Genomic DNA, 15,300 nt, shown 5'->3' on the forward strand with positions numbered 1-15,300 from the left:
CGGTGTCGTGTTCGTTTACAACCTCCAAGTGGAGAATGTAAAAAGTGCTTCCTTAAAATCTCAAAATCTGTTCAACGTTATCTTATCTTCACATGAATATAATTGGACGAATATCTCGAACATACAGTAGGCTAGCTGTTGGGTTAATAAATAAACATGGAATAGTCAATGGAGACCACTTGAATTTTTGAGTGAAGTATTCCTTAAAACAACAGAAGCATAAGATCCACCTTCGATGAATATAGATTTAACTACAGTATATGTGTTCTTCATAAACATTAGGTCTGGGAACAGCTTTAAACGTTATTTATTTTTATAAATCATTCATTACAATTACTGTTAACATGTTTTGGATTGTGTCTCACTGGAATAAATTGTAGGAATGATGTGACATTAACGGTCTTGATGTTCCTCATGGTGTCTAAATTAATCTACAGTCTCATCTACTTATCCGTGCATTTAATCCATTATAATTAGTTGTGTATTATCTTGTATTATGCTGGTTATGTTCTTTTTCTCCTCCTTTCTACAGCAAAGCGATCAACCTTTGTTGTGTTTATTTGTGCTTTATGAGTAAATAATTGAAATGTGTATTTGGGCAAATATATATACCGTATATTTCGTGGTCATCTTCTGTACGATATGATTGAAGAAAGGTTTATCATTGGTAAGTGTGTTGAGAAAGCACATATCCAGCAGTGCAGCAGGTTGTAGATTTGATTCCCAGGGAACACACACACCGATAAAAATATACCTTAAATGGACTGTAAGTCACTTTTGATAAAAGCCATAAATATGATTTCAAACACTGTATACAGATACCAAAAATGTGAATCAAAAGACATTTAGCACTTTTACTGGGATTTAGAGTCTTTCCTTACAAGTGCAGTTGCTTCATGATGGTCTTGTTAATTCATATATTGACATTCTAAAAACATAAAAACTTGGTACATTACTCACAATTCTTTTGTGATTACCTAAAAGTGCCTCATCAATGGGTCAGCAGCTTCACATGTCCATATCAACACTGAGGTCATGTTCACATTTCTAGGATAACAGTCATAAAAAACATGCTACAAAGACAATAAAAACACAACAATTTAAACACAAAGTGCATTAGTGTGCCCGTTTGAACAGTGTGTGTGAAATAAGAATGATCTGTATCACTGCACATGATATATCTCCTAAAACATTGCTTTAAAAACTGTGTCAGTATAAGTTTGTTCCAGTAAGCAGATCAGTAACAGACAGAGACCTCTAGACCATCAACCCACGGTGCAGTTGATCTTCAGCTAATAATGACAATGATTTACCCCCCTCACCCTCATGTTGTACCAAGTGCTGTTTCTATGAAACATTAAAAAGGAAATGATTGTAAAAAAAAAAGGAGAAAATAAAAAGAGTTATGCACTATATTCTAAAACAATACAAAACTAAAACATCTTTTCACTGCAGCTTTGACATACTTTAAGGGCGAGAAGATGACAGATTTGATTAATAAAAATCCTGCATAAATGCCTTATTGTTGTTGCGTCTTGTGGGGGGGGGTGTGGTTACAGCACTTCTTATATTTGCATAGGCTTTATATATATATATATCCATACATATATGTTATTTCTCTTTTATAAATGATTGTAACATTTCGGCTTCAACCGAAGAGATTAGACACGGGTCTTGTTTTGACGGGACTCTTGAGTGAATCCTCTCTCTCGTCGTTCTCTCTGAATGAAGTGCTGTGGACGATCTGCGTCTTGAATCTGTTTCTCTGCAGCCTGCGGCCGATGGACGACTTCCGGTAGAGCGCGCGAGGTTTCACCTGCCCGTCCGGTACCGGCTCCTCCGGTGGGTTTAACAGCCGCAGCGGGTTCAGGTTGGACGGCAGGACTTTAGGAAGCCACCATCGACCAACACCGGACGCACTCGCCGCGTCCGAGCTCCCACAGGCCCCTATGATGTCTTTGATGTCACCCGTGACGGTGGCCCGCAGGTACTGGGCCGCTTTCTTCCCGTTATAATCCCTGGCGTCCACATCCACGTCGTAAGCGCCCACGAGCAGCTTCATGACCTCAATGCGGTTGTGCATGGCCGCCAGGTGTAGCGGGGTGTACCCTGCGCTCGAGCGGGCGTTCAGGTTGATGGCGACGTCGTGCTGTTTGGCGAAGTTGACCAGCGCGACCAGCAGCTCGTGTTTGCCCTGCTTGGCCGCCCAGTGCAGACACGTGAAGCCCGTGACGAAGTCTTTCTTCAGGATGAGCGTGGGTTCGCACCCGAGCAGACGCTGCAGGGTGTCCCATTCGCCGTCTGCCGTGCTCACCATCCACTCGTGCTCCAGCGGGTCTAGTGTTACGCAGGCGCAATCCTCATCCACGGACGAGTGATACGTGGCCGATATGTGCTCTTGAGAGGTGCGGTGCACGAGCGAACGTCGCACCTGTGGAGAACTGCTCTTCATGAGCTCAATGAAAGTCGCGCGGCTGCCTTTAGGGGTCCCGTCGGTGCCCGTCGCGTCACCCGGACCGTCCTGAGCATCCTCGGAGGAGGCCAGCAGGAGCAGCAGACTGCGCTGAGATCCTCTGGATGTTCTCCTCCGGATCTGGGATGTGTGTGGAGTTTCTCCTGACCTGGAGTCCAGTTTTCCAGTGTCGTCATTTGAATTTGTGTCACTGATGTTGTCACGCGACCTCTGCTCGTCGGAAATCGCATCGCTTCTCTCAGTCAACGCGATGTCTGATATGCACAACGCATCGGACGTTTCGCGTTCGGCGACGATCATATTCGAGTCCGATGACGCCTCAGTTTCTTGCATTATGTCGTGTTTTCTAGTTATTTCTCCATTGGTCCTCTCAGTCTCTTTGAACTGTATCGCGTTCACTCCTCTGTCGAGGTCTTTATCGCCACCCTGCGCGCGCGCGCTCCGCATCTCTCGGTGTTTCTTCTTCAGACGGACCACTTTCTCTCCATCCTCCTGCTTACATAAGCGACGTTGTCAACAAAGCGCTTAAATCTCTCCTTTAATAGCGTTCTCTTAGTATTGTCGCCACTCAGAACGACTTTGAAGTGCTCAACCAAGACCTTGTTTTTCACTCGTCCTCCGTTTTCCAACAGAAAGTCCAGAACGGATTCTTGCGTGCATTCCGTTGCCATTATATAATATCTTTAAAACAATAATAAATCAGGGCGCCTGTCTCGTTTTTAAGTGCTGACATCGATAAATCGCAAGTAAACGCATTGTTTGTCCTCATTAGGATGTAGGTGAGATGGCTTTGGGTGCAGACAGTGGGGCCATTGCGCTTATAATGATCTTTGCATCCTAGCAACTCTGGGAGAACATAATCACTCATGTGAAACTGGAGTACACTGACGGTCATTGTGGCTCAATTACTCTGCGCATGAACGCCGCCCAATCGCGCTACGTTGAGCCAAGATGGCTTCTCATTCCAACGCGTCCACTGAGGAATTAAAAGAGGCGGATCGAAACATGGGACATACCACTTTGCAACAGCGGTGGGGGTTCAAAAGCCACCAAACGTAATCTGTGTTAATTAATTGAAATGAGCGACACTTGTAAACTGCATATTGTGTTAAAAAACATTTCTTAGATAAATGACCATAGACATTCAATACAGTCCAAGGTCATCATGTTTTGCGTACTTCACTTGAGACAAAACCCTCCCAAAGACAGTGAAATGGTAGCGCAGCTGTTCCCAGTGGTTTGTCAGCTGGAAGTTATTGGACGAGGCGGATCACACTAACTTTTGACTTTCATCAGAAACTAAAGAGATTTTTTGCAAAACTTCATTTTTTTCTTGCGTGTAAATGGCGTCTTCTGATGTGGTTCGACAGATGGTACGTATGCGGACGACACATTCCGGTTTCGGCGTCTTTCCCCGTTTCAGTGAAGTTGGAGTGAGTTGGCGAGAGCGCGCTTGGGAGTGTCCCGCGCTCGAGCCATTTCAGCGTCCGATCTACATACAAACATCTGATTGATCTGATCCGTTAATCACCGCACATTTTCACTGGAAGGAATTGTGTTATCGTAAATATATCTATTCATCACTCTGAATGATATGAATAACACCCAAACATATCATGCATTAGTTTCAACGGTATCATGACGTGTTGGTTATTTATCAAAATTGAAATCTTATAATATTTTAACAGTAACTCTGTTTTTCGTCGGACTTGTTAGAAACTAAATTTGTCCCCTACATAAAACATACTGTAGTACACTTGAGTATATTGAGTAAACTGCAGTAATGACACTTTATTCATGTAAGTTACTAACTGTAGTATTTAGTTGTGACAGTGATGAAACATTTCTCAATCTGTGTGTTTCTGTGATGTCTTTACAGGATAAAGGTGCTCGTCCTCTGTCTTTATCAGGTCATGTGGGTTTTGACAGTCTGCCGGATCAGCTGGTGAATAAATCCACAAGTCAAGGATTCTGTTTCAATATTCTCTGCATTGGTGAGCAAACAACAACAACATGAAACACTATAATCTTTAAAGTGGTACTTCAGCCAAAAATGTAAATTCTGTCATCATTTCCTCACCTTCCAGTTGTTCCAAATGTGTATAAATGTCTTTGTTGTGATGAACACAGAGAAAGATATTTGGAAGAATGTTTATAACCAGACAGATCTCAACACCCATTAACTCCCATAGTAAGAAAAAAACAATGTTAGTCAAAACTGCTGCAGAACTGTTTGCTGTCATACATTCTTCAAAATATCTTCTTTTGTGTTCAACAGAATAAAAAACGATAAAGTCATTTTTCTTACTATGGGAGTTAATGGATGTTGAGATCTGTCTGGTTATAAACATTCTTCCAAATATCTTTCTCTGTGTTCATCACAACAAAGACATTTATACACATTTGGAACAACTGAAAGGAGAGGAAATCATGACAGAATTTACATTTTTGGGTGAAGAAGTTAAAGCTGCATTGAAATCTCAAAATTATTTAATTTAAAATTAATACCATTAACAGTATTTAAAAGAATAATTAAATCTATCTCTCTCTCTCCATCTCGCTCCATCTCTCTCCCCCTCTCTCCCTCTCTCTCTCTCTCTCTCTCTCTCTCTCTCTCTCTCTCTCTCTCTCTCTCTCTCTCTCCATCTCGCTCCATCTCTCTCCCCCTCTCTCCCTCTCTCTCTCTCTCTCTCTCTCTCCATCTCGCTCCATCTCTCTCCCCCTCTCTCTCTCTCTCTCTCTGTCTCTCTCTCTCTCTCCATCTCGCTCCATCTCTCTCCCCCTCTCTCTCTCCCCCTCTCTCTCTCTCTCTTTCTCTCTCTCCTGTAGGAGAGACGGGTATTGGCAAATCAACATTGATGGACACTCTTTTCAACACCAACTTTGAGAATTTCGAGTCTTCTCATTTCGAGCCGAAGGTGAAGTTGCGCGCTCATTCGTACGATCTTCAGGAGAGTAACGTCCGTCTGAAGCTCACGGTGGTGAACACAGTTGGGTTTGGAGATCAAATGAACAAGCAGGAGAGGTTTGTTCTCTTCTCTCTCAATGTTTGATAAATCCTAATAATTTGAGTTGTTTTCGTGAGCGTGACGTGTCTTCTGGTGGTACAGTTACCAGCACATCGTGGATTACATCGACACACAGTTTGAATCTTATTTACAAGAGGAGCTGAAGATCAAACGCTCTCTACACAACTACCACGACTCCAGGATTCACGCGTGTCTCTATTTCATCGCTCCCTCCGGTCACTCGCTCAAATCTTTGGATCTGGTCACGATGAAGAAACTGGACAGTAAGGTCAGTGGGTCCTTTTACACAACATCACTGCAGTGGTCTGTTTGAAATGAGTGTGAAACACAACACACATGATCTCACTTGACAAATATGATGACCAGAGAACATAAATCTGTGATAGAGAGTCAGATGATCTGAAATCAACCAGGAAGAACTTAATCACAGTCACATGTTTACATGACATGAGAACAATGCTTTGCTTCTGTTTACACGGAAGTTTGATTACTGTGATTATCTGCTATAATACACAGAACACACCATGATCTCGTGTACAGCAGGGGTGTGATTTTAATATATTTGTCAAATTCAAAACTGCGTTATGTGGATGATGAGCGCGCCATGATGAAGGTAGTGAGCAGAGACTGCCGACAGCGACTTACATTTATGCATTTTTGTTAAACTTGTGTTAAAACTCTCATGTTTACCATCAATTTACACGTTAGGTGGGTGACAGAAGCTCATGCGCAGCTTGGTCAGAGCAGCATAAATGCAATTACATTACACTACATGTGTTTCTTGTAGCTCAGTGGTAAGAGCATTGTGTTAACAACGCAAGGTTGTGGGTTCGATTCCAGAGGATTGCAAATACATATGTAAAATGTATAGGATAAAGCAATGTAAGTCACTTTGGATAAAAGTGTCGGCTAAATGACTAAATGTAAATGTGTTACTTCCATTATGCTCACTGTGAGTAGGCATGGGCTGTATACGGTTTCAAGCTATACAGAGGTTTGAGAGAGTCAAGGTTTCAAAACAACTCAAATTTCCGGTGATAGCGTTCGTAAGGTATGAGCTGAGTTTACACAAACACATCATTAAGTCATGTGATGTAATGTTTGATGTTTAGGCCTCATATATGGGCTATGACAAAAATACATTTATTGAAAGAGTATTATCATTTTAAGGCTTTATGTTTACAAGACATACATATGTTCTATGAATGTATTTGTGTCCAGTTGTTGTTTGTACACGCACACATTTGAAAATGACACATTTTAGTTTGTGATTCTATTACCGTGAAACTTTTGCTAAAGGATATCACACCGTCACAATCTCATACCGGCCCATGCCTAAGCCCATGTGATCAAATGATTGTGTTTACATGAGGTGTGAAGTGTAATCACAATATTGCCAAAATCCTATTATGAGTACATGTGAACACTGGGTGTCTGTCTGCAGATGATGATGAGAGGGAAGTGTATTTCAGTCTTTGATGTAGATCAGTGTGAACATAACTCTGCTCGTGTCCTCAGGTCAACATCATTCCTGTCATTGCTAAAGCCGACACAATCTCCAAGAGTGAGCTACACAAATTCAAGATCAAGATCATGAGTGAGCTGGTGAGCAACGGTGTGCAGATCTATCAGTTTCCCATCGATGATGAAACCGTGGCCAAGATCAACACTGCCATGAACGTAAGTCTCCAAATGTGAAGGAGTGTTTCAGAAAAGAGTTCTTCTTTGTGTAGTTCATCTGTGTGTGTTTGATGAACGGTTTGTTGTGAGGCTGCAGATAAGTTTTCTTTTGATTTGCTTGTTTTTAGGGTCATCTTCCTTTCGCTGTTGTTGGGAGTACAGAGGAGGTGAACATTGGGAACAAGATGGTGAAAGCGAGACAGTACCCGTGGGGTGTTGTGCAGGGTGAGTGATGTCACGGACACACAAAACATCCTCATCACATCACACAGTAACATCATCATCATGATCTCAGTTTTTGTTTCCTTCTCGCGCTCATTGGTCTCTTCCAGTGAGATGTTTATAATCACGGTTTGTGTGTCTTTGTTTGTGTAGTTGAGAACGAGAATCACTGTGATTTTGTGAAGTTACGAGAGATGCTGATCTGTGTGAACATGGAGGATCTCAGAGAACAGACACACACACGACACTATGAGCTCTACAGACGCTGTAAACTAGAGGAGATGGGCTTCAAAGATACTGACCCCGAATCCAAACCCGTCAGGTACACACACACGCACACACACGTGTATAATGAGTCATATTAACAGATGTGTTTATTACTCATGTGTCTTCTGAAATCTTGACATGTGTCTTCTGAAATCATGACATGTCTCTTCTGAAATCATGACACGTGTCTTCTGAAATCATGACACGTCTCTTCTGAAATCATGACACGTCTCTTCTGAAATCATGAGATGTCTCTTCTGAAATCATGACACGTGTCTTCTGAAATCATGAGACGTGTCTTCTGAAATCATGAGACGTGTCTTCTGAAATCATGAGACGTGTCTTCTGAAATCATGACACGTGTCTTCTGAAATCATGACACGTGTCTTCTGAAATCATGACACGTGTCTTCTGAAATCATGACACGTGTCTTCTGAAATCATGACACGTGTCTTCTGAAATCATGACACGTGTCTTCTGAAATCATGAGACGTGTCTTCTGAAATCATGAGACGTGTCTTCTGAAATCATGAGACGTCTCTTCTGAAATCATGACATGTGTCTTCTGAAATCATGACACGTCTCTTCTGAAATCATGACACGTGTCTTCTGAAATCATGACACGTGTCTTCTGAAATCATGAGACGTGTCTTCTGAAATCATGAGACGTGTCTTCTGAAATCATGAGACGTGTCTTCTGAAATCATGACACGTGTCTTCTGAAATCATGAGACGTGTCTTCTGAAATCATGACACGTGTCTTCTGAAATCATGAGACGTGTCTTCTGAAATCATGACACGTGTCTTCTGAAATCATGAGACGTGTCTTCTGAAATCATGAGACGTGTCTTCTGAAATCATGACACGTGTCTTCTGAAATCATGAGACGTGTCTTCTGAAATCATGACACGTGTCTTCTGAAATCATGAGACGTGTCTTCTGAAATCATGACACGTGTCTTCTGAAATCATGACACGTGTCTTCTGAAATCATGAGACGTGTCTTCTGAAATCATGACACGTGTCTTCTGAAATCATGACACGTCTCTTCTGAAATCATGACACGTCTCTTCTGAAATCATGACACGTGTCTTCTGAAATCATGAGACGTGTCTTCTGAAATCATGACACGTCTCTTCTGAAATCATGACACGTCTCTTCTGAAATCATGACACGTGTCTTCTGAAATCATGAGACGTGTCTTCTGAAATCATGACACGTGTCTTCTGAAATCATGACACGTGTCTTCTGAAATCATGACACGTGTCTTCTGAAATCATGACACGTGTCTTCTGAAATCATGACACGTGTCTTCTGAAATCATGACACGTGTCTTCTGATATCATGAGACGTGTCTTCTGAAATCATGAGACGTGTCTTCTGAAATCATGACACGTGTCTTCTGAAATCATGACACGTGTCTTCTGAAATCATGACACGTGTCTTCTGAAATCATGACACGTGTCTTCTGAAATCATGACACGTCTCTTCTGAAATCATGACACGTCTCTTCTGAAATCATGACACGTGTCTTCTGAAATCATGACACGTGTCTTCTGAAATCATGACACGTGTCTTCTGAAATCATGACACGTGTCTTCTGAAATCATGACACGTGTCTTCTGAAATCATGACACGTGTCTTCTGAAATCATGACACGTCTCTTCTGAAATCATGACACGTGTCTTCTGAAATCATGACACGTCTCTTCTGAAATCATGACACGTGTCTTCTGAAATCATGACACGTGTCTTCTGAAATCATGAGACGTGTCTTCTGAAATCATGAGACGTGTCTTCTGAAATCATGACACGTGTCTTCTGAAATCATGAGACGTGTCTTCTGAAATCATGACACGTGTCTTCTGAAATCATGAGACGTGTCTTCTGAAATCATGACACGTGTCTTCTGAAATCATGAGACGTGTCTTCTGAAATCATGAGACGTGTCTTCTGAAATCATGACACGTGTCTTCTGATATCATGAGACGTGTCTTCTGAAATCATGAGACGTGTCTTCTGAAATCATGACACGTGTCTTCTGAAATCATGAGACGTGTCTTCTGAAATCATGACACGTGTCTTCTGAAATCATGACACGTGTCTTCTGAAATCATGACACGTGTCTTCTGAAATCATGACACGTCTCTTCTGAAATCATGACACGTGTCTTCTGAAATCATGACACGTGTCTTCTGAAATCATGACACGTGTCTTCTGAAATCATGACACGTGTCTTCTGAAATCATGACACGTGTCTTCTGAAATCATGACACGTGTCTTCTGAAATCATGACACGTCTCTTCTGAAATCATGACACGTGTCTTCTGAAATCATGACACGTCTCTTCTGAAATCATGAGACGTGTCTTCTGAAATCATGACACGTGTCTTCTGAAATCATGACACGTGTCTTCTGAAATCATGACACGTGTCTTCTGAAATCATGACACGTGTCTTCTGAAATCATGACACGTCTCTTCTGAAATCATGACACGTCTCTTCTGAAATCATGACACGTCTCTTCTGAAATCATGAGACGTGTCTTCTGAAATCATGACACGTGTCTTCTGAAATCATGACACGTGTCTTCTGAAATCATGACACGTGTCTTCTGAAATCATGACACGTGTCTTCTGAAATCATGACACGTCTCTTCTGAAATCATGAGACGTGTCTTCTGAAATCATGACACGTGTCTTCTGAAATCATGAGACGTGTCTTCTGAAATCATGACACGTGTCTTCTGAAATCATGACACGTGTCTTCTGAAATCATGACACGTCTCTTCTGAAATCATGACACGTGTCTTCTGAAATCATGACATGTGTCTTCTGAAATCATGAGATGTCTGTGTTGAGGAAGAGAGTCACACATGTTCAAAAGCATCTGAGCATTAGAGGATTTATTGAAGCTCCTTCAGAAGATCATTCCTCACATTCCATGTGTGCTTTTAAAAACAGCTGAAGTTAGATTCTCAGCCCTCCTCATGCTCAACATTTACATCAGACATTTCTTCATGAGAGACGAGAACAAGACACTGATTCACTCTGTCTCATAACAACATATAATCATGAGTTTAATGAAGATAATGTTCACTTACCAACACTGCAGCAAGAAATCTCAAATTCTTGTCGAAGACAAACTGAAGAGTTTCAGGATCTGTGTGTGTGTGTGTCGGCAGTCTGCAGCAGACGTATGAGGCGAAGCGTCTGGAGTTTCTGGGTGAGCTGCAGAGACGAGAGGAGGAAATGAGACAAACCTTCGTCCAGCGAGTAAAAGAGAAAGAGGCGGAGCTTAAAGATGCTGAGAGAGAGGTATAAAACACACACACACACACATTAAAAACCAAGTCATTTGATTACTTCAAGCATATATATCATTATAGAAAAGGCACATATTCTGTTGATATGAAATGAGATGAAATACCTTTGATTTGTGCTCTGACATCAGTGAAGAAACTCCTCACATCTGTATTGAGACTCTGCGTGTGGTATAGTCACGTGTGTGTGTGTGTGTGTGTGTGTCGCCCTCTGCCGGCGCTGTCTTCAGCTACAGGGGAAGTTTGAGCAGTTAAAGCGACTGCATGCGGAGGAGAAGGGCGTGCTGGAGGAGAAGCGCAGGACTCTGGAGGAGGAGATGGGCGTCTTTCACAAACGCAAGACTGCCACAGAGCTGCTCCAGGCTCAGGCCTTTAACCCCAGCGCCAACAACAAGAAAGACAAAGATCGCAAGAAGTGAGTATGACACACAATCTTCTGTGGCATGTGTAAATAAAGAAATGAGGAATCGAAACATCGTTGTCCTCTGGAGAACCAAAGGGTGCTTTAACACATACACAACACATGGTTTTGCTCATTTAAATCAGACAATCATTTGTGGGCAGGTAATTGTTCTACTTTGAGTTTGTTTAAGATTGTTTTCTGTTTTCAGTTCTGGATTCATGTGATTGGACACGAGCCAGATGAACTTAAGGGATCTTGGAATTGTTACGATTCATAAACACAATGTTTATAGTGTTATATATATCATGTTTTAAGTTGATCTTTCATTCAGTTGTTTCTTTTTATATTAAATATAAAGTAAATTGACTGTAAGACACACCAGCCTATGTTTTGTGTTTACTGTAAGCTGTTTTTATGGTACTGTATGTAAAGACAGTGAGAGAGCACACACACACACACACACTGTGTAGAATATGGAAATGATGTTGATGTAGTGAATTATCAAATGCGAAGCTCTGGTGAGAAAATGTTTATCTATCATTTTTCTTCTATTGGGTGGATTTTTTTACTGGTTGAGGAGGGATATAAACATTAAAATGATACAATTTACTACAAACAAATGTTTACCTTTATCACATTAATCTTCTACATTTTATACTCATGTTACATGTATTTAAACAGTGTTATTTTGGGTGATGTTTAACCAAATAAACATATTTTTCTGCTAACTGGATCTCGCATGATGAAACTTTGAGCTCATGTTAATGTTTTAATTACTTGTAGAAATGTTTCATTTTTATCTCAAATAACACAGAAAATAATTTAGATTAAAGGAGATATAGTCAAGCGTGTAAACATTTTCACAAAAGCAAAACACATGAATTATTCCCTAGATAATTATTATTAGTTGACCTTTTATATTGTCTATTAATAATGAAATTTTTGAGGTGCAACTACATTTCTGATTATGACACTCAAATTCTGACAGTATGACACTTCAGATTCTATTCAGGTTAGTTTGATGTTAAATGACGAAACCTAAAGTCAAACCTGTTGAGAACTATTGAGCTCAAAACACGTAAAAGACGACTATAATGCTTAGATGCTGCAGTGACAGTCTGATGTTTATCTAAAATATTTTACTGAACTGAAATAACTTGGCTGGTGTCAAGAGTTTTTGAAATAATCGCCTACATTTGCATTTAGATAGTCAGTCATTGACAGATGTCCAGCTGAATATTGGTTTTGTCTGAGTCTGCGGCAGAAGACTAGAAATCTCTTATTACAAGATTGTGCTTCACTTGAACAACAGATGAGACACAACCACAGAGAGAGAGAGAGAGAGAGAGAGAGAGAGAGAAAAGAGAGAGAGAGCAGAAGACAGTCTTTGTATAGTATATAACAGAAATCAGTATAAACACAATGTGTTGCTGTGGTCTGTATTCTCCTCAGTGAATCTGTAGAATGGATTGATTTGTTAATGTGAGTTAAAACAGTTCATGTCGCCACACTCAAGCATTAGCAAATTAGTCCAAGTAATAAATCAATGCGCAGTCATAATTATATGAAACCTTATGAATGATTTATGACATTTTAATAATGAAGAAATGTTCTGCTGGATTCATGTGGAGCATCGATTCCATTACATAAGAGTTTCATTGACACTGATGATGAGAAGCATTAAGATTTAGTTTCCACCTAACACGGAGAGGCACAAATCAGGTGTCGTTCTCCATCCTTATTCTTCATCTGGGTTCTGTATAAGAGGAGAAAGAAAGAAACCAAGCGAGTTCTCTGCACTTGTTCTTTGATGAAGAATAGTTTTGTGAGATCTGTGTAGCGATCAGATCTGAACATCACAGCCGACACCTGCATACAGATTATTTTCATACAATAAAAATGTCCTGTTGACAAGTGTTCCTGTCTGAATAACATACATCATCATGTTTGAAACAAGAGGCATTTATTGCTAAAATGTACCTGACATGAAAGAAAACAAATCATAATCTGTTTATAAGACAATGTTCAAATGAATTCAATGTCAAATAGCAGAGAGAAGTTTCATGAGGAAATATTCCTCAACATCTCCCCTCCAGCACCAATAGTGTATAAATACATGATAATAATATTAATATAAACTCTTTTATTCCAAAATCCACAGATTATCAGACATGAGATTACATGCTGTCAAGAAATAATTCAGACAAAAATTACAATTCTGTCATCATTTACTCACCCTCACGTCCTTCAAACCTGTATGCTACGCTGCTCTTTTTCTGGCAAACACAAAGAGAAAATATAAACTGGATAATCTTTAAACATCTGAAATACTCACATTGTTTTGATCTCATTTACTCTCCAGTGTTCTGTTCTTCAGCAAATCTTCAGCAAATAACTGATTCTGTTTTAAGAATATTTCACACCATTTATGATATTTGCATTTCAGGACATAATACAGGCTCAAATGCACATGAGGGTGAGAATAACGAGACAGATTGAGATTTCTGTGAATGTTTCTCAGTGGATGCTGGTAACACATGTTCAAGAGTAAAAGCAGCACCTGTGACTGACGTCTCCATCACTCATCATCTCCAACATGTGCGAATACAAAACAGCCGTGTGGAAATGATCACGACATACAGAAGCATGAGAAACACTGCAGGAATCCATCGAAAGCAACAGAGAGAAAGTCAGATCATGGACGTCAACACTGAATGATGCGCTCCATCATCAGATCAACACTGAACAGACGTGTGTCTTCACATCCAACCATCACACAGGGCGCTTTCTACAAACACATGCTCTCGTCCAATAAAATAAACTTTACACCTGTTTTTAAAAGTGTTTTATGCTGTGAAAAGACGTCCATCTGTCCCAGAATGAAGCAGAAATTATTTCTGACTTCTGGTTTTGTCAATGTCAGTGTTCATGAACATCTTCTCTTCTGACTTCTGCATGTGCTTCACTGAGTTTGTGCTTCAAGATCTCCCGCTGGACTTAAAAATGCGTCACCTCACGTCTCAGAACTCATCTCAAGGCCTTAAATTCTCCTGTCAAACTGGATTTGTAAAGACGTCTGATGCTGTAAACTCTGATGCATGCACACACAGTTTTAAAGAAACAACCATCATTGAAAATGAATTAGAGACATTGTGCTTCACATTTTAGTTTCGCAACTCTGTAAACATTTACTGTCATAAAGAACTGAAAGAATCTAATGAAAACACATCCAGGACAGGTAACTCACCCCCCACCACTCAATCCACACCAACATTGTGTTGCTTTCATCTGCAGAAATGATACAAATCTTACTTTATCAACGGATACAAGAGAAAATGAATGGTCCTGAATTCAAGCTTACTTTTCCTAATGCAGAATAGAAGTCAGATTTACAGTGATACACTTTACACCATGCACTGTGCTGTGTTTGACCTTTTTTCTGTTTTTCTTATTTTTTCTCCTGTAAAGCAACTTTGGAACAATGCACATCGTGAAAAGCTCTATATGAATAAAATTGAATTGAGTTTCTGAGCTGGACGTGTTCATGCGATTCATTCATTACATTCACTCAATATCACATCTGTATTGTGCCATTATCATTCAGATCTGCTCTTCATTAAACACCAGATCGAGTTTTGCGAACACGAATGACGTGAGAGGAAGAGGCTGTAAGAATCATTTCATCTGCTGATCTTTCACTTTTCACAGTTTGATCTAAGCACAGCAGAGGGCGCTAAACACAAACACTTCTGTTCCTCCACATCAAAGACATCACTGAGCCTCAATACAAGTGTGTGTGTGTGTGTGTGTGTGTGTGTGTGTGAGGCAGAATTCAGTCAAAACACAACAATGTTGCACTTTCCATGAATAGGGATAAAACAGCATCAGAAATCTTTGTGTTCTTTAG

The 15,300-nt window shown here is 40.5% G+C and overlaps 3 protein-coding genes across 4 annotated transcripts in view; 1 reads left to right on the top strand and 2 right to left on the bottom strand.

Moving 5' to 3' along the window:
• Positions 1 to 291: 291 nt before the first annotated feature.
• Positions 292 to 3,144, bottom strand: sowahca (sosondowah ankyrin repeat domain family Ca). Its single transcript, XM_056754654.1, is given in 2 exon segments — positions 292 to 2,934; positions 2,937 to 3,144. Coding segments are annotated over 2 exon segments (1,494 nt in total). The 3' UTR covers positions 292 to 1,648.
• Positions 3,145 to 3,707: 563 nt separating this feature from the next.
• septin10 (septin 10) lies at positions 3,708 to 12,121 on the top strand. The gene is made up of 10 exons (XM_056754631.1): positions 3,708 to 3,846; positions 4,353 to 4,467; positions 5,303 to 5,498; positions 5,584 to 5,770; positions 7,021 to 7,182; positions 7,311 to 7,407; positions 7,558 to 7,726; positions 10,853 to 10,985; positions 11,221 to 11,405; positions 11,602 to 12,121. Exons 1-10 carry the CDS (start codon positions 3,817 to 3,819, stop codon positions 11,615 to 11,617), a joined length of 1,290 nt encoding a protein of 429 aa, XP_056610609.1. The 5' UTR covers positions 3,708 to 3,816; the 3' UTR covers positions 11,618 to 12,121.
• A 1,400-nt stretch (positions 12,122 to 13,521) lies between these two features.
• Positions 13,522 to 15,300, bottom strand: part of LOC130427280 (E3 ubiquitin-protein ligase SH3RF3-like) — a 43,793-nt gene continuing 42,014 nt past the window's right edge. For both annotated transcript variants that reach the window (XM_056754608.1, XM_056754606.1), the window contains exon 10: positions 13,522 to 15,300. This exon is cut by the window's right edge and continues 827 nt beyond it. The gene's annotated coding sequence lies outside the window, so the exon portion shown is untranslated.

Source organism: Triplophysa dalaica, chromosome 8 (assembly GCF_015846415.1).
Source record: "Triplophysa dalaica isolate WHDGS20190420 chromosome 8, ASM1584641v1, whole genome shotgun sequence".
NCBI lineage: Eukaryota > Metazoa > Chordata > Actinopteri > Cypriniformes > Nemacheilidae > Triplophysa > Triplophysa dalaica.

Coding starts and splice junctions, on each gene's coding strand:
- septin10 (XM_056754631.1), top strand. CDS start 3,817: ATGGCGTCTTCTGATGTGGTTCGACAGATG. Junction 7,727..10,852: donor CCCGAATCCAAACCCGTCAG/GTACACACACAC, acceptor GTGTGTCGGCAG/TCTGCAGCAGACGTATGAGG. Junction 10,986..11,220: donor TTAAAGATGCTGAGAGAGAG/GTATAAAACACA, acceptor CGCTGTCTTCAG/CTACAGGGGAAGTTTGAGCA.